Below are 18683 nucleotides of genomic sequence, written 5' to 3' on the forward strand. Positions count from 1 at the left end.
GTGCTGTAAATGCCGTGCCAGGGGACAACATGACAGTGCCACGGAGAGACCCGTCTGCATAAGGGCTATACAGCAGGGCTGCTAGTGAAGACAAGACCCCTCTCCCTTGAGGTGCTGCAGGCTTGCCACCCACCTCCCTGTCTGAGGAAGAGGGCTGCAGGTGGCAGCCATGCTCCCGGGACTCCGTCTGTGCTCTGCATCCACAAGAAGCACCACGGGTCTGGGCTGATGCTGGCGCGATTGCCTTGTCCTCACCTCGTTACTCACCTTGCTGCTATGGATGGTCCCCAGCTTTGAGTTGAGCCAATCTCAACACCCGCTTTATGGAGTCGCCTTTGATGAAGACCTGGACCAACAGCTGTCACCTGTCCCATCAGGCCTGGTCCTGCTCACTTGCCCGCCTGGCACTGCTGCTCATGGGAGACCGTCTTCCTGGGGTAGGGTCACGCTCTCGTCAGGCTAAGTTACTCAGCTATTGACTACATTCATTAGTCAGGTATTGACACATCACGCTGAAGGAAATGAGGAGGACTGCTACAGCGACCGCTTTATTGCTCAGTCAGTTAAAAGAAAGCTGCTCCCCGATTGCTTCTCCCCAAAAAGCTGAATATTCAAAAGGTCAGAAGGATGTCTCAGCGTGAATCAGCCAGGAGACATATATCTAAGATCAAAAGGACTGTCAATCCAATTAACAGCCTGGGTTCCAGCAGCGGCAGGCATTTTAAGTGTAAAATATACTCTATTCAATGTTTCATCTCCAAGTCCAGGTCTCTCTCGATGTCTTTCTTCTCAAATCTTTTTTCCCATCTCCCCGCTGCCCCAGACATCCTTCAGCTGGAAGGAGCAGTTCTGTAACCAGGAGTACAAATTCTCTTTTTTCTCTCCTTCCCCAGAGAAACCGTTTGCTTTTTTTTTTTTTTTTTTTTTTTTTGAGGTTAATTAAAGCTACCTCATTTTCACATCGCAGCTACCTCATTTTCACATCGCAGCTGCCTGCCCGGATCAGAGTGAGGAAGCTCAGCACGTTGGGCTGCAGCAGAGCGCCAGACCCTGGGTTTCAGACCACAAACAGGGCATGAGCTGAGCAACCAGGGGATGAACCTCCCTTCCTCTGTCTGGGGATGGGGATCCGCGCTGTTGGCCGTACCCAGCGCTGCTCTGCAGAGCACTGCCTGCCCGGCCAGGCGGGATGGCAGATCTTTGCCTGACTGCAAGTAAAGGCACCATGGATTGGTTTAAGGGAGATTTGTGCTGGGGAAGCTAAAAGAGATGGGGAAATGTTGTTGGATGTGTACAGGGACCTCTACAAACCCCTTCTTCAGGACTCTCCATCAGGCATCTGCTGCTCCAGGCGTGAGCAGTGCCGGCATGCCCATGTCACCTCCGTGCCAGGCTCCCTGTGGGACCGCCGCGTTCTGCCCCGCTGCAGCCGGTCTTTACTGTCAGCAGAAACAAACCGCAGCCTGGAAGAAGGGCTTGCTCGGAGCAGGTTAAAGTCGGTGTGCACCACGTGTAACAACTTCTCAGTGGAAATGAAGATGGGCTATTAACACTCCGTGTCAGTGCCGGTTCCTCAGGGGCGCCCAGGGCACCCACATTAATACCCTATCAGTGCATTAGGATTCATGTGGGCACAAGAGAGTCCGCACTGAAGGAACGAATGGTGATGAGGCCATTATTTTATTGGACTTTCTGGGAATGCCAGCGTTCCCCATGCAGTATTAGCACAGCCAGCAGCGGTGTTGCAGGCAGGCCAGGAGGACTCAGTGAGCTGCTGGGACCTCCACGCACTCAAACCTCCGTGGATACAGGCTCCTGCAGTCCGAATCCCTGCCCGATGGGAGATAGGAAACAACTCTGGTACTGCATGGAGGCTCCTCTCTGGACAAGGACAGCTTGTAGGAGAGGAGGACTTGACACTAGCTTTGCACTGAGGCCACCAATATCCTGTCCCTGATAGCGGCACCTGATGTCCCAGGGGAAGATGGGGAACACACAAAGTGAGCAAGCCCTGGCAAATGCACAAGATTTTCCTGTTCCTCAGCCAAGTTAATAATAGAGCAGGATTCAAACCCAGAGAGCCATGCTGTATTTTAAGCTGATCCAAATTCATTCAGGGGAGCCATTAGGCTGCACAGAACAGGCTGGTTCCCCAGCCTTGGGAAGGTGATAAGGCTGGAGGAAGGCAGCGTGGTGGAGGAAAGCCCCCCCTTGCATTGCTCTCTGATACCCTCATCTGGCTGAATCTGGAAGCTCATCTCCCAATGGGCAGGACAAATCAACCCCAAATGGGTCCTCTTCAGCTTTTAGGACAAATGCGTGGAGTTTGGGACCAGGAGCGCCTAAGATGTCGTTGGATGGGCAGGAGGGGACATGAAATGTCCTGGAGGATGTGCCTATGAATAGACAGAGACACTGTTTCTTCTCACCAGCTATGTAGAAGACTGCAGGGATCAACACTGAGCTGGAAGGCTCCTTCTGCGGCCTGTGGCAAAAAAATGGAGGTGTGGGTGGGCTTTGAGGAAATACATCCTCCGCTAGAAGGAGAAGAGCAAGAAGACAAAACAGAGTTAGAAAGGGAGGTACCGCTCAGGCAGTTGCTCCATCAGGCAGCTATGGAGTGCTGAGCTAAGAGGAATTCACAGCAAAGAAAAAAAACAGACTTTAAAAACATGTTTGCTTCCTCCAAAGTTATCCAGCAAGTGGTTTCCGATTAAAAGTAACCTTGGAGATGCAGCCGTCAGGTTGACACGGCATCGCCCCGGTCGGCTCCGCAATCCCCAGCTGTGCCGTGGAGATGCTGGTCTGGTACATTCTGTAATTGTTAATCAGCGCTATACAGCGCGCAACCACCACAGGAATCGATGCTTAAATAAGCACAGGGAAGTCTTAGCTAATGAAATGGGTGTTCATTTCTATTCTGGGGACAGGCTTGTTCTCTTGTTCCCGAGAAGTATCCCGGATTTCTCCATGTGCTGAAGTCGAAGTGCGGCAGTTGTGATTCCCCAGCTCTGCATCTGCTGAAATCTTTCCCGTGACACGTTTGCAGAGGCATCTTGCAGATAAACCTGGCTGCTTCTATCACCCCGCCAGCACTGCACTGCAGGGCTGTGGAGCGGTGGCCACTATTTTTTCTGGGTGTGCATCCATTATACAAGTACATCTTATAAATCAATTACAGAGAAGAAGAAAATGGGGACAGAACCAGAACCACGGGCTTCTCCTGAGGTTTCAGGGCATTTGCCTCAGAACTGTTTTGCTTTCAGCCTCCCTGTGCCTGCTTCATCTCCTTTGCCCAACCCCACTGCCTTTGTTGGTCTCACTGGTGCTATGTTTTATCCATCCCTTTTTGAGCAATGCTTTTGGCTGGGAGAAACGCACCTCAGCTGCTGGGGGCCCAAGAGGTGGAGAATGCCCTATCCACACGGAAAGTAGCGCTGATGAGGCTTCAGGACTTGGCACGAGCATCTTGTGGGCTAATGGTCCCCACTCCCTGCAGCACCCAGAGAGAGAGGGGAGGCTGCCGGCAGAGTCGGGGCTCCAGGTGGCAGAAGAAGTGGCATGTTTGCAGCAGGATGAAAACAACACTCTTTGAAAGCTTTCCAGGGACTTGCCCTGCCGGTGTATCTATCTTTATTAAGGGTGTCAGCTTTGGAGCTCCTCTGGCATCCAATGGGTGCCACCACATGATCTGGCTCCTACCCACAAGAAAATCCTCTCCTGCAAAGTTCCTCTGTTGGTTTTTTTGATCTGTGAAATGACTGCCCCTTTTCAGTCAACCTCCTGATCCTAGAAAAAGCGTCTCTTCTTCCCACTTCCCTCCCTCAAGCCCCCATCTAGGGGTTGTGTCTCTCTCCTGTACCCCAGTCTGGTGTAGATGCAGAACACTCTGCTCAGCATCGTGTGAGTAGAGAAGCTTCAGCCTCTGGCCGGCACCTTTCAGCCATCCCAGGATTGCTGCAAACGTGCCATAATTGTCCCCATTGCTGTCGGTGGTGAGTTCTGAGCATCTTGCTCCCGACTTGCTCCATGCCCAAGGAGGTCCAGGTTATCCCTTCCTGCCCCAAGCTGCGGCAGACCTTGTTGCTGAGCAAAGCTGAGCCCTCTCCGTTCATAACAAGCCCAGCTCTTCTGCATTTGGGGCATGCTAATCCTTCCTGCCCTCAAGCACGCTCCAAAAATAGCACTGAGCCCCCTGCACTGAGCACAGCTTCAACAGCAACAGGTGCTGTCCTGGAGCCGCCACGGCCGACCGGGCTGCTCGGAGCCCTCCATCCCCCCAGCCATTGGCAAACCCAGCGTAACTTCTCTGCCATTATCCCATGGCTTGCTGCAGGGCGCAACTGGGATGCATCAGAGGCTGGGGTGCCGGTGGCAGCACAGGAGGGTGAGCAAGAGCTCCCTCTCTTCCTCCTGACCTGCCAAAAATCACACTGATGGGACTCTTTATGGGGGAGTGGAGCAATAGGACAAAGGGTAACGGTTTTAAACTGAAAGAGGGGAGATTTAGATTAGATGTTAGGAAGAATGCCTTTACTGTGAGCGTAGTGAGACACTGGAACAGGTTGCCCAGAGAAGCTGTGGCTGCCCCATCCCTGGAGGTGTTCAAGGCCAGGTTGGACGGGGCTTTGAGCAACCTGGTCTGGTGGGAGGTGTCCCTGCCCATGGCAGGGGGTTGGAACTAGGTGATCTTTAAGGTCCTTTCCAACCCGAACCATTCTATGACTCTGACTCTATGACTCTGTGCGGCATGAGGGCTCGACTGCCAAGGAGGGTTCTCAAGCCGTTTACCAAAACCATCTGGAGTTTGTACAAGGACCAACGTGAAGTACACAGCTACAGCCACAGGATGGAGAGCTGGACATGCCATTTAACTCTGGTTAGTGACAATTTTGGGGATCAAAGAGTCAGATTCCATCAAAACCATCTTTTTCTCCAAAAACCTGTCATTTCTGATTACACTTTCATAGGGGTATCTCTGAAACGTGGCAAACTTAATTTTGGATTGACGCATTCATTTTGCTTTGGTTTTGATGATAAAATAGAACTGAAAAATTTAATTTCCTCTTCGTTTACTTTGTCCCTGAATGCACTTGTCTAGATGAAGTCAAGGGTTCTCATTTTTCCCCTCCCCCTCCTTTATTGTTTAAAAAAAAAATAGCTCCAAAACTTCTCCAGCTGACGGAGGGTAGGAGAAAGTGGAACAGTCGGTGGGTCAGTGTACTCCGCGTTAGAAGCGGAAGGGGAAGAATGTGGCAATAGAGATGTGACTTATTTGTTTGTTAAAAAGAAACATCTGAAACGATTTTTCAAAGATGGCAAATAATCCCCTTTTTTTTAAAAAAAGAACAACAACAGAACCTTCCCCCATAAAAATCTGCCTTTGTAAGCTTGGTGCTTGTTGTGCAATTGCTTTCTGGTTCTACAATTTTTGCACATGTTTCTGGCAAGAGGCAGCAGCTGATGCTCCGGCCGGGCTTGCAGAGCAGCCAGGGGCGTGCAGGGATGCGGACGGGAACGTGCAGTTCCCCAGAGCAGGGCACTGCTGGATTCCCTGCCCTGGGAAGGCAGCACCCCGGGGCAAAATGCACCTCTGCTGTAGAGCCAGGTCCCCATTACTGAACCAATGCAGGGCCATTGAAAAAAAGGCTGCGGAGAGCAGAGCGAGGGGGCAGGATTTGTCTGACCAGATGCAGATGTCTCCAGCTGAGCTACTCCAAAGCGCTTTTGTAATCTTGGTAGAAAAATAGCCCGCCTAGAGAGGCAGTTTATCCTAGCATAGGATAGTCATAATTTCCTGACGTTTAGCTGGCCTCTGCCCAACCAGGGTATGCACTTAGATGCTGTTTGCTACCCCTGGGATGTCCCCTCTGCCAATCTTTTATTCTCCTACTGACCCCCTCTTACTTATTAAGATCTTGAGCTTTGCAGGACCAGAACCTTTCCCCCACGGCTGGTGCGATGCCCAGAGCCGTGGAGCTTCAGTTGCCTGGTTGCTGTTGCCATTGCAAACACCAGTTAATAGTCACCTGCAGCCCTGGACGCTCACGCAGCCTGTCCATTGGCTTGGGTGGGCTCTGAATGAGGATTAACTCTGAAAAACACAGGCTCCCTAGGCAGGCTGCCGTCAAGACCAGCAGCAAAACAGTTAATGGTTAACAACAGCACTAGATATTTCTCTATTCTTTCAGTTTCCAGTCACAATAGCCTTTAGAGCAGCAGCATCGATAAACCAGCCTGGCGTTTGTAATGCCCAGATATATTTTGCTGTTATTTTTTGTGTTTTAATTACCGTAATTTCCATTTCTGTAACACCCCTTCTTCCTGTTTTTCGTTTCCTGCTGTCGGATGACAGCCTGGTCTGTGCAGATTCACATTTTCATTATGAATTTCACTGACAGACACGTACAAAAAGAAAAGCAGACAAATAACCCAGCCCCCATCACTTCCCCAGCCGATGAGGCAAAACCATTCCCCTCAGCATCAGGATTCTGCAATCGAAAGGTGACCCCTTCTACCAATTTCCATGGAGACCAAAACAGAGCATCTGGGATTTAAACGTTCTCCCATAGTAATAAAAATTATGGTAAATTAGCAACACGAAGTTATTTAATCCAACATTTACTGGGATTTGTGCCTATAGAAGCAAATGTGTCTGGGAGACCCAGAAATCAGCTTCTGCCTCGGGAAGGCAGAGCGGCGCCCGCTGGGGCGGGGGGGGCTGTCCGAAGAGGCTCAGGAATAACATCGGTGCCATGGCAGCAGCACCCTTCGGGCTGGTGTCCGGCCAGGGAAGCATGACCGGGGAAGGGACGCATCCTCCAGAAGGCATATAACGCAGGGACGGTACCTGGATTTTTAAAAGGATGCTAAGAGATGGAGGACTGTTGAATGAGAAGACGTGGCTGCGGCTGGGAGGGACTGTGGCTCTTGGGTCGGTGGGGGAACTGAGCCACCCTTGAGGGCACGGTCCCCCCAGTCCTCCTCATTCCTCCAGGAAAATCCACGCCCAGAAGCAAAAGGGCACTGCAGGAAGCCGTCCCACAAGGGTTTCTGGGGACGGGGAGCCCTGCTTGCGAAGCAGCTGACAAAACCACCCTAAAAGTTGCAGCTGGAGCAAGCGAAGATTTCTTTCCTTCCTGTTTTGCTGCTGGCTGCCCACGAAAAGCCTCCGACTTCTCTGTAGCCTCTGCCATTTGCCAGGTAGCATGAAAGTTAACCAGATGGGGAGTTTTTTAACCTGTTTACATTTGCAAGTTATGAGGCATCTCATCTGCTGCAAGAGGTGACGGTGCCAGAGCCTCGAATGAACAAACAGGTCAGAAAACAAGGAGCAAAGGGGGAATCTGCTGCTCGGTGTGGGTGGAAAGGGGTCGTCTGATTCCTGGAAGGATTAAACTGACTCGTAAAATAGCTCCATTCAGACAACAGCATTTGTGAGCGCTGACATCTTAGCTTAACGAGGTTCTTTACCAGCCATTTGGGAAAGCGATTTTACAGGCTGCTCTCAAGAGGTTTAAGTTGCCATAATTCATGTTCATACCTCTAACCATGAAAGGATGAAGAAAAGGTTTATTGCAGTTATGTGCTGCAATAATCTCCTCACGGCTCTTTTCTCCGGATTGCTTTAAAGCTCTAGGAACTTTAGAAAGATATTTGGACACAATTATCCTGGGATGTCTGCAGGCAGTGGTGTTGCGTGTGCTCTTGGCAAATAAGGCTCACAATTTATCCAGTCCCAAAACCCAGGGCTGACCCCAGAGCTCAGTAAAGCCAGATACAAAGTCTGGGAGATGGAGAAAATCCACCCTGTTAACTTGCTGGGGGCCTGCAGAGGTTAGACAAGCCTCTCTAATGTGGATGTATAGGTACCTGGGTCTGCGCGTGGCCAGCACATAAGCGTCTGAGCCATAAGTGACTTTGGAAACGTCCTTAGAAAGCAGGGAAGAGATGCTGAGGTTTTGTGGTTCGCAGCCACACTAAAAAATGGAGGTATGGCACCATGTAGGCCTGCATGCAGTTATGCAGGAGTTAAGGCTGTCTCTGTTCCTTGATAAAAGACGTACTGAGTTCCCCTGGCAGCTCTGTGTGCAGGTCCCACCAGCGGACGGGTGCCCATGCCGAGGGGACCTGCAGCGTGAGTGATGCCGAAAGCCCCACGCTCACCGGCAGCCAGAGAACAGGCTGCTGACAGACATAGCGCAACCACTGCCTCCAACATTTTTATGCATTAGGGCACTCCAGGCCCTCCAATGTTTTAGATTGGGATGATTAATTGTCTAATCATGCATTCTGTTGGAAATGTGTCATTTTGATTCTTCCGTTGTTTGGGGACCAAATTCTTCCCCTGACAATTGCTTCTGAAAAGCTGTAATGTTGTCACTGCCACCCTGCCCCACGTCACTGGGGAGAACAGCTGGGGACGGAGGGGAGGGTTTAAGGAGCCTTCTGCTCTGTCACTGATGCAAAGTTTGGGCGAAGAACCAGCTCTCGGGACCACACACTGGAGCAGGAGACTCCAGATTCCTCTGTTGTCATCCTGTGAAACACTTGGGAGACTCAGCACCCTCTTTCATTTGTCTTTTATTCTCCTCCTTGGTTTCTTTGACCTGTTCTCCTCCTGCTCTGCTCCACAGCACCTGCAGGACTGGTACCCACACGGACTGCCTTGCTGCTCCTCAGCTCCTCTCTAGCCTTGTCCCACAGCCCCATTCCCACAGTGCCTGGAGATACTGCAACCCGTCACCCATCGGCAAGCTTCGTGGAGAGGCCCTGCAACCTGCTCTGGTGCACTTTGTGCTTTGGCTTCCCCTGGCTATCCTGCCTGCATCCAGCCTCTGCCCCGGGTAGCCCCGGCGCCTCCCCACGAGCTGCCCTGGCCCCCGTGGGAGCACAGCCACTCTGCTCCCACCATCCCTTCCTCTGGCGCCGCTCGATGAATAGCGTAAAAAAGAAGAGTGGGGAGAGGAGGACTTTTCATTCTTTTATTTGTAGGAACAATTTGTTCGGTGAGAAGAACAGAGCTCTTTTACAATCACAACGGTGCTCCAGCCGAGCTGTACACAAAGACTCCCCAAGCAAGCGCTCCACGTGTCCCTGAGCCTGCCGAGCCCCCGCGCTGCTCGGGGGGCTCCCTCCCTGCGGAGCTGCGGCCCCAGCTCACGGATACGATTTCCAGGCAGGACAGACCATAGCTCCCTGCCTCTGCCCCCCACCGATCCCCAGTACAGCTGCGCAGGTGATACTGGAGCATCACCCGCCTCCATTGCTCAGCCTGGGCTTTGCTGGGATGGAGACTTTGCCACGTGCTGTCCCCAGCAGGCGCTGGCTCCATTGCCACACGGGTCATTGTGCTCATTGCCACACGGGTCTGCTTTCAGACACATCTCTGTGCCTGCCCCTTTCCTGCATCCCACGTGCTTTGCAATGAGGGAGAGCAGCTCCACAACCACTGGGGAGACCGGGCATTGCCGGAGATCCCGGCTGCTCCACCAGTGGGTAGGGATCCCTGACAAACCAGCTGAATTAACAAACCGGCTCATTCTGTGCCGAGCTACGGAAAAGACAGGGAGCAGCAGCGATCAGGGAGCCAGAGAGGTTCTTGGAGGAGGAAAGAGCAGCACAGGTCAAGTGGTAGAGACTGACCGGGACATCATGAGCAGCAGGTATTTGAAGAGCATCACTAGGAATAATGGAATGAAGTTTTCAGGAGGAAATGCAGGTGGAATACTAGTAGCAGCTCCTGACTTGGATACAGAGCAATCTCCCAAAGGACAGCACAAGAACCCTGGTGTCAGGGCATTTATAAATAGACCCAGCACACCACCGGTAAATGTAATACATGGAACGAGCCTGAAGGGTCATAGGCAGATGGATTTGTAACACATCTCTTCTGTCTCCAAGTCTTACAACTCTGCAAGGAAGCAATCAGCAATAAGCAGGCCACTGCTTTTGGGCCACTCTGGCACGTTATCAGAGCAAGTGTATCCATTTCACTTACTGCAACCTGCTCTCGCACACGAGAGGATTTGTGAGAAAAAGAACTACAACGATCCCATGCGTGTCTTTAACCTGAAAACTAATCCCAAGGGCAGTGTTTCCAGTACAAAATAAGTGACTAGAGCCAGCCAGGAATCTCCTGAGGAACAGGTTTTGGTTGGGAAATATTTCCATTCAGCAGGTTTGGACAAAGCCTTGGTGGGGCATCTCAGAGGGAAGGGTATGGGAGAAGCCAGGCTCCCCTGGAGCAGCCGGGAGCCCTGCCAAGGGATGCCTGGGCACCCTGTCCCCATCCTGAGCGTGGGAGCTGCAGGAGAACAGCGGGGCAGGGGAGAGCCCCCCTGTCCCAGAGAAATGGTGCCCCTCTGCACTAGGACATGCAGGCTTTCCATAAAACGGGATACCTGACCATGAGCAGATGCTGCCAGTTTTTTAGCAAAATGGGTCGGAACAGCCAAGGCTGAGCATGAACCGTTACAGCGCTGCCTAGAGAGGCTCGTGTCTGCCCGTCTCAAAGTGGCTGCGTTAAATGGGTCTGTGCACGGATATCTCTTTTGGACACAGCAGAAAAGGCTGACAGGTATTAAACCTCTGGTGGGAACTTGCCTGGCTGGGCATACGGCCCCCTGCGAGTGTCCAAAGCCGGGATGTACACACAGTAATTTTGCTTCATGACAGCTGGGAGCTCTGGGCAAGCACCTTGCTATCTAGGCAAGCACCTTGCGATCTGGGCAAGCAACTTGCACAGAGACACATACCCTGCACGGAGAAAATCTGGCCAGAGGGGCACTGCAGAGCTTATGCAGCCCACTGCTACGCTGCTGTCCTGCCCAACAAAGGCTTGCCCAGCCCTTTCCTAATTCCTGAAAGATCAAAATCGCACATTCACCGCAGGGAAAGTATTTCTGGTTCAACTGCAGCCTTTTCCTCCTCTCTCATAGGCACCCCCCCGTGCGCGTGCCTGGATCTGGCCCCCTCGAAGCACACACCTGCCCTTTGCCCACTCCCCTCGCGCAGACACGGCACGCATCCCTCTCTCCATCCTCTCCCGGCTGCGGATGTTTGCGGGGAGGGTGCTCTGTTAGCAGCTTTGCATCAAGCAGCAAGAAAATAAATAAATAAATACAATTGCACATGAGGGAAGAGGGGGGGTTTGCAGCTGGCAGCCCGAGGGAGAAGGTCTGAGATGGGGCTCCCGGCACAGTTCGGTACCAGCACGTTTTGCCCAGGCCTCTGGGAGCAGCTGGGTGAACGGAGACCTGCAGCTGCCCAGCTGGGCACGACGGTCCGCAGCTGGGACACCACACTGTCCTATAGTTTTGAATCAGTTTTTCCTACTATTTTCTGCCTGAGCCCCTGTCGCTCCCGCCATCTCTGTCTCTTTCTCTGCTGAACGACCTTTTCACAATCCAAGATGCAGGAGCTGAGCGTGCAGCCTGCCGGCACGGCCATTTCACAGCTACAGGAGAGGGACGGCTGCTCTATAATGTTTTGGGGCTCAGGTGTTAAAACTTGGCTCCCAAGTGTGGCTAGCATGCGACTTCTTGCAAGTAACAGGATTGCCAGCTTCAAACCTTTCTCCTGTCTGAAATCCAGGCATTACAGTTGCAGATTTGTTGGCATAAAGGAGCAAGGGAAGGCCACACCACGTCTGTACAGTGCAATGTCAGCCCCGTCCAACAACAGCCCTGCACTGGGCAGCACGGTCGTGCACTGGGCAGGGTTTGTCCTGGGCTAATACTGCTGCCTGTTGGTGAGGGTCTGGGCCCCGCACGCGGTACACGTAGTCCTAGAGAGAAAAAGAGGTAGACAGAGAAGACACCAGAAGGAGAAACAAGCACAGAATAAGTCAAAGCAATCTTCCACGCTCCTTCTCTCTCGGTCGTGGTCGGGTTCCTGTTCCGCCTGGAGCCCCAGCCAGCATGTGGGCAGGTGGCTGTGAGCGTGTCCTGCTGGGCTGCTGACCTGGCCGTAAGGCAGTGACCTTGCTGTGCCTCTTCCAAACCAGCCACTGGAGTCGGCCACGTGGTCCTGATACCCCCCTTCCCTTTTGAAAGTGCTTTCTGAGGATGCTGTGCCAGGGAAAACCCTCTGCACCTTTTGTGGTGATTTGGATATTCACCTCCTTCAGTTGACAGGGCTCCTGTAGCTCCTTTCCAGAGCCGGTTTCACACGCAGTGACTACTGCAAAGTGCCTCTCTTAGTGCCGGTCCCCCACCTGTGTCCTCCGAGGCTAGTAGAGCCTTTCCTGGTCCTCTGGTTATCCTTCATCAGCTTCTCCTTCAGGTGATGCACGATGGGCTATGGGTTGGGATGAAGACATTTGCCAAGGCAATCACTTCCCACAGCATCCCCAGGCTCAGAGAAGCAAGGCCATGCTCTCACTCAATCTCTTCAGAGCCCTCATGAGCTCAGGATGGTGAGGAAGAGAGGTCAGCCCATTCAGCTCTCCACCATTCCTGGACACCCAGGGATCTCTGTGGGACAGAGAAAGACAAAACCCATCAGTTTAGCATGGCAGATGTTGGGGTAGAGGAGGGATTCAGACACTGAAGCCAGGAGAGAGATTACACTTCCCCAGGAGGTGCTGGTCCTGCCTGGTGCACAACCATGTCCACTGGCTCTATCTTAGCCTTCAGGCGCCCTCCCCAGCTGCTGTCGAACACCTCCCTGAAGGAGCCAGTGGATGAACGAGCACCAGGAGCAGCCCCGCTCTCCCCATGCCCGGTGGTGCCCTGCCCACACATGCCACCGCATGCCACCACTGCACCTCCCCGGGGTGGGTGAGCTTCTGCCCCCACGTCCTGCAGTGATGTTCCTACAGTGCCACTGCGTTCCTGAGCTGTGTGAGGGGGACGATCGACCGAGGCATCGGGCAGGGGTTGCACCCCTGGACACCTGGGTGCTTTAGTACCCGAGCGATGATTTTCCCGCAGTAGCTACCAAAAAGCAAAGCTTCTTTGCATGAAATAATTGGAATAAACAGGTGCAACTCTACATACACACTCAGGTCAGCTGCCCAGGAGGTGAGAACACATTTCTTTCAGACTTTAATATCTGTGAATCTACAAAAGGGAAGAAAGAGGGCTTTTTTTTGATTATGGAGATACCCGAATGACAGACACGTTAGATGGATGGGAAATTAATCTTGAGATAGGGAAAGGAACGAATACTGGATATGCCTGTTCTTTTATTTATTTGAAAGTGATATTTTAATAAGTACATGTCAAAGGTTATGGTCTGTGCACGTGCGGGGAGAAAACAGCATTTAAAAGCAGAATGGATCTGCAGAAAGGAAAAAACCATATCCGTTCTTTGGGGACACAATGCCTCTCCCAGAAGAATTCTGGGTATCCAAAATGAGGTTGTAATTCTTGTGCAAATCAAAGATGAAGTTCCAACATGAGAGAGAGGATTTGACACAGCGTCAGTTGCCATCACCTCTTTAAAAAAATCCACTCACATTCCGTCTGCCCTGCAAAGTATGTCCTTCCTTCCTTCCTTCCGTCCTTCCTTCCTTCCTTCCTTCCTTGCTTCCTTCCTTCCTTCCCTCCTTCCCTTCTTTGCCTTTCCTTCCTTCCTTTCCTTCCTTTCCTTCCTTCGGAAACGCACACAGTCCCAGTCTGTACCGCACCTTATTGCCAAGAAGGATTCTACTTTGCACAAAAGGAGGCAGAAAAGTCTTTCACCTTTTGTGTTTCCTCCTTAAAACCAGCCCCGTGGACTGCCGTTACTTCTGCTGGTGCAGCCTGTGCAGTGAAGTGTGGGCTGGGGCTGGCAATCATTAAACACCAAGCTAAAGAGAAACTGATTTGCTAAATCAGCTGTATTTACACAATTTGGACATGTTAATCGCTACTGTTTACTTTTGTACATGGGGCACTGTGGGCTATCAGAACCTAAAGGCATCACAGCTGTAGCCCAGAAATCTTGCAGCTCAGGAGCTCTTTAGAAAATCCCTGAGATTTCCCGTGTGGAATAACAGCAGCTCCACGACTCCAGCAATTTCCACAGTCCTGGGACCGAGGACAGACGGTTTAACCGGAGAGGAAAGCTATACCCAAATATGAAGTAACGAGGATGAAATCAGTGACTTTCTGCAATGTGGTATGCTAAGCATGCTGGAGGTTTTCCAGAACAAAACTGGAATCTCTAAGTGAAGCTTCTCTGCCCTTTTTTCATCAGCGGGAAGCCAAAGGGCTCTTCTTCGACTATCCTATAGATGGAGCTTGTAAGCTTACAAGGAAACTTCAACCATGCTGTAAGCTCCCAGAGCAAAGCCGCTGTTGTAACGAGTTCAAATGGGAAGGAGGAGGGAATTCTCTAAACAAACTGCACCTCTGCACTCAGGAAAGGGAGCCATGAAGCAGAGCAAGGTTATGTTTCTGACTCCGCATCCCTCAGCTGCTGTGATTTAATTGCCTCCTTTCCTAATTGGAAAGAGCTTTGCTCTTTGCAGTGGTGCTACTAACCACCCTCATCCCTCACAGGCCAGGGCCTGGCTCAGTTCTTCCTAGGAACCCAAAAGAAGTCAATGTTTCTTGATATCTGGATATTTTATGACACAATTATTATAATAGTGACTTTCTGGTATTCCAAATCCAAGCCATGCACATGAGTTTTGATAGGAGACAGAAGTCCAATGATCTCTCCCTGCTGCCCTGTTGGATGAGCTTCACATTCAAGCTTCAGTTTCTATGGCAATAATCATGGTTTTGTTTCCTGACTGGTAAACTCTGCCGCTCCCCGCCAGCGAACGCATCGGCTGAGTTATTTACCGCTAGTGAGAACAAAATGGGTGGGAAAACTGGGGCCATGCTCCCTTAGCTCCCATTTCATCTCCACAGGGCCACCTTCCGGCCGAGTGTGTGGACAAGGAGGTGACTGTGAGTGAGGGACCTCCGAGCTGCCGAGGGTCACACGTACAGCCTGGGCTGCCGAAACCCCTGTCTGGAGCTCAGAGCAGCCATGCATCCCCATGGCTGTACAGCATGGATGTGGGAACCAGTTCGTGCACCCAGCTGGGACTCCCTGGGGCCAGGAGCATGGAAAATGGGTTTATTTCTCCTGTCTGACAATGATAGCTGTGGTGGGACCCTTGGATGAGAAGTGGGAAGGGAAGTTCTCTGCAGTTCTCTGGTTTCTGAGGTTCTCCTGCTACCTCCCACCTCTGCCAGCATGGAGGAGGCTGAGAGAGGGTAAAGCATGGTCTCAGCTTTTTTAAAAAAGATAGAAGGTGAGGGCTGAGTTCCCTGGGACACCCACAGCCCCGTCCTCCTCTGTGGCACCTCCAGGCTACCTCGTGGTTCACATGGACCCTGTTGTGACTCACTGGCTTTAAAGCAGTTATGCCACACATGGCTGCGTTTCACTGTGTACAAACCGAGCCACTCAGAGCAAACGTGTGCTATTAAAAGAGAAAGTCACTTATGAACAATTAAGGGATTGGCCAGATGCCAACAGAAGAGGGGTGTAAATCAGCTTGTCTCCACTGGCTTTAATGGAGCAAGGCTGATGGACTCCGAGGCGACCACTGGGGCTCTCTAGCCTCCAGAAGAGCAGCCACCAGAAATCCAGGCCATCCTTCCCAAAGTCTCTCCAAACAGCAAGGTTGTTTGTGAAGCCCTACAGCTTCAAGAGGAAATATCCACTTCTCATCTCCTTCTGCTTAATGCTCAGTCCGCAGGCTGAAGCTGCAGCAGAGCAGAGAGAGGGGCCAGCACCCCTTTTACAGCCAGGCTTTCACTTCTGGCCCTTTAGAGACAAGACGGGAAAATTTAGAGACACAAGGGAGTGAGGATTAACACCCTGAATGCTGCCAGCACAGAATGCCTACAACTGCTTGTGTCCTCTTGGAGGAGAAAAGTGCAGCCAGCATTCCCACCCCTCCAGACTAGCTCTTAGCACTGGTTGCAAGGGCAGACCCTCCATGTGCCCCTCTGTCTTCAGCTAGGACCACCGGTTCCCCCATGGACACCTGCCTGGTGCCCATAAAGATATGAGGGTCCAGCTGCCTTGCTCTCCATCATCATCATCATCATCACAACACAATCCAAATGGTCAGACTCATCCCTGTACGACGCTCCTGGAACAGTGACAGGCAATGGGACTAATCACTTTACACGGGAGCATTGGTTTATCCTTTCTTTTCATTAATGACTCACTGCATGGAGTTCTTTGAGACCCAAACTGTGGTGAAGGTACAACCCATTTCCATCAACTTAATGCCAGCAAAATCCATGGAGTTGCTCTCCATCGTCACCACTGTATCCCAGAGCAAAGCCCAGCCTGCTGTTCAGTAACACAGTGCTAGGACATGCTGAGCCCAACTACTTTTGCTCTTGTTCTGGTGTAAATCAGCAGCAACATTCTGAAGTCAAGGGAGTCTAACTTTCCCTTACACTGCCATTACGGCGCTGACGTCAGTGGAGCGATTTCAGATTTATGCTAGTGTCATTGAGAAAGGAATTAGACCTAATTGATTTACACCACTGTAAAACTGATGTGCAAGGGGAACTGCGTTTGCAGCACACAGCCCTGGCCCGGCCCAGACGGAAGACAGGGCTGGCTACCCAAATAACAGCATAATCTGAAGAATCCTTATTTATGGTCTCCGAATGTGTGCGCGCACGTAGGAAGGAGGATTGGAAGATGGCAATTAAAATAAACAGCAGATCACTTATCCTAAACATCTGCCTCGTAAAAGCAGAAAATCAGATGTTGCCCTGGAACGCGTGCTATTTGCTGCTCCGAGTAACACAGAGAGAGCACAACTCGCCTGACCTCCTCCAACATTTCCTCCGCCCTGAGATCTGAATTCCTCAGGGTTCACAAGTCAAAATATAATATTCAAAACAGAAGTCGTCTGAAGAAGAGGCTGAAGCCTGTGTTCTTGACCAGTGCCTGTTCACCTGTGGGAAGCTTGGATTTGCTCCCCAGACAAACAACGATGAGAGGGATGGACCACCCGAATCCTACAAAGCAGGGGATGGGTGGAGACAGGCCACATCCATTCATCTTGCTAACTGCGTAGCCAGCTGGGTATCACTAATTTACAATTCCCTTGTTTTGTTTCAGTACAGCCCTAGGAGAGGTGGAATTCTAACGATGAAATCACTGTTGGTCATTAGTCATAATTCATCCCAGGCTCAAGGGCAGCCATTCTGCAGGGTGAAGACCTCATGAGAAAGTAAAAATGACCTTTTGAATCAATGGGAACTGACTATTGCCCACATAGTCACAGTGGCACTTTGAAATGACCACTAAGGGACATTTCCCAAGGGGTCGAGGAAAGGATGAAGAAGGAAAAAATTCCCTCCCCGTCCCTAGGCTGTAGATTGGCAGCAGATTGTCTTGGTGGTTTGCTAAGTGGCTTTGCAAATCTTAGAAGATTTGTTTTACTTAATTTGAGACATCTACGCTATGGATATCTCCTTCTGAGCTAGTCGTCCAGAGAATTAGTCCTCAGACTAATGTAGGTACCCGCGAGGCAGCTGTGCGGCTCTTCCCCAAAAGCATCAACCGCCTTCAGGGTGGAGCGAGGGCAGAGCAAAACGGGGTTTCACTCTGTAGCCTTCCTGCACCCCAGGCAAGCGAGACAGTCTGTCAGCCTTGCCTTGCACACTCTGCATCTAAACAGGGGTCTTCCAACCTAGTAAAGATTGGCACAGATTGTCTACAGATTCTCCCCTCTTTCCTTTCCTGCCTCTTCAGTCTCTCAGTGGAAACGCTTGCTCTTTTATCATGTTTCGGCAACCTGTCATCTACCATTTGCCAACAATTCCTCCCGTAACCTTTAAATAGCATATGTTAAAAGCGCAGGGTGTAAAAAGAATCCTAGGGTACAACAACATGAAATGAACCATCGGTTGCTCCTTCACAGCTCAAGGTAAAAGAAGAACCAGTTAATGCATGATAAGAAGCTGAGGTGTAACACAAGGGCAGAAGGAACCCCAGACTGTACCAGTCCCAGAGTTTGGCTAATTTATGACCATACTTACTTAAGAAAGGAAAAAATTACTTCTCACCCCTTTCAGTTTGCTGTAACCCAAACCTGTGCTTCAGGGCATCTCTGTACTTGGCTGTATGAGGTGATGTTCTGGGTGACACATGGTGATGCTATGTGTTTGTTGCAGGACTCTGACACAGCATCTTTCCTCCACGGAGTTAATCTGTGACTCCTAGGTAGAAGTCACAGCCTCGGGAATGCCCGTCAGTGCCTCTGAACACTTTATAATGCATCCATCAGCTCAGGGGTAGTATTTCTTCCCTGTCATTGTCCCCTGCACCAGTTTGTGCTTATTTTATACTCCTTCCCCGTGAGCTCTCCTATGGGACAGGGATCTGACAGCCAATACAACAAAGCCAAACTTTGACACAACTTCCCTGTTAGTGTCAGTTCTTAGCACGTCCAGCTTGCTCCTCACTAGCCAGGCACCAATTCCACTTCACATCTCCACCTGTCGGTTGTGGTGTCAAACTTCTCAGAAGACCAAAGTCCTCTTTGTCCTTTATCACCAGTTGAAGAACACAGATCTCCCACCACTAGGAGATCACTCGAATCTGCCAGGGTCTTGGTGAAGACCACTGGCCCTTAAATTGATGCAGGTGGCAGTCCCATCACTAAATCCCAGACCTGGATATTCATTTACCTTGCTGAGAAATAATGTCCTCATCAAATTCTA

The 18683-nt window shown here is 51.1% G+C and overlaps 1 protein-coding gene across 1 annotated transcript in view; it reads right to left on the minus strand.

Annotated features, from left to right (window-relative positions):
• Positions 1 to 8970: 8970 nt before the first annotated feature.
• The window catches only part of ADRB2 (adrenoceptor beta 2), a 36646-nt gene continuing 26933 nt past the window's right edge, over positions 8971 to 18683 (minus strand). The window contains exon 2 of the mRNA XM_074604074.1: positions 8971 to 12476. Coding sequence (XP_074460175.1) covers positions 12442 to 12476 — 35 coding nt within the window. The 3' untranslated portion in view covers positions 8971 to 12441. The remainder of the gene's footprint in view (positions 12477 to 18683) is intronic.

Source organism: Larus michahellis, chromosome 11 (assembly GCF_964199755.1).
Source record: "Larus michahellis chromosome 11, bLarMic1.1, whole genome shotgun sequence".
Classification (NCBI taxonomy): Eukaryota; Metazoa; Chordata; class Aves; order Charadriiformes; family Laridae; genus Larus; species Larus michahellis.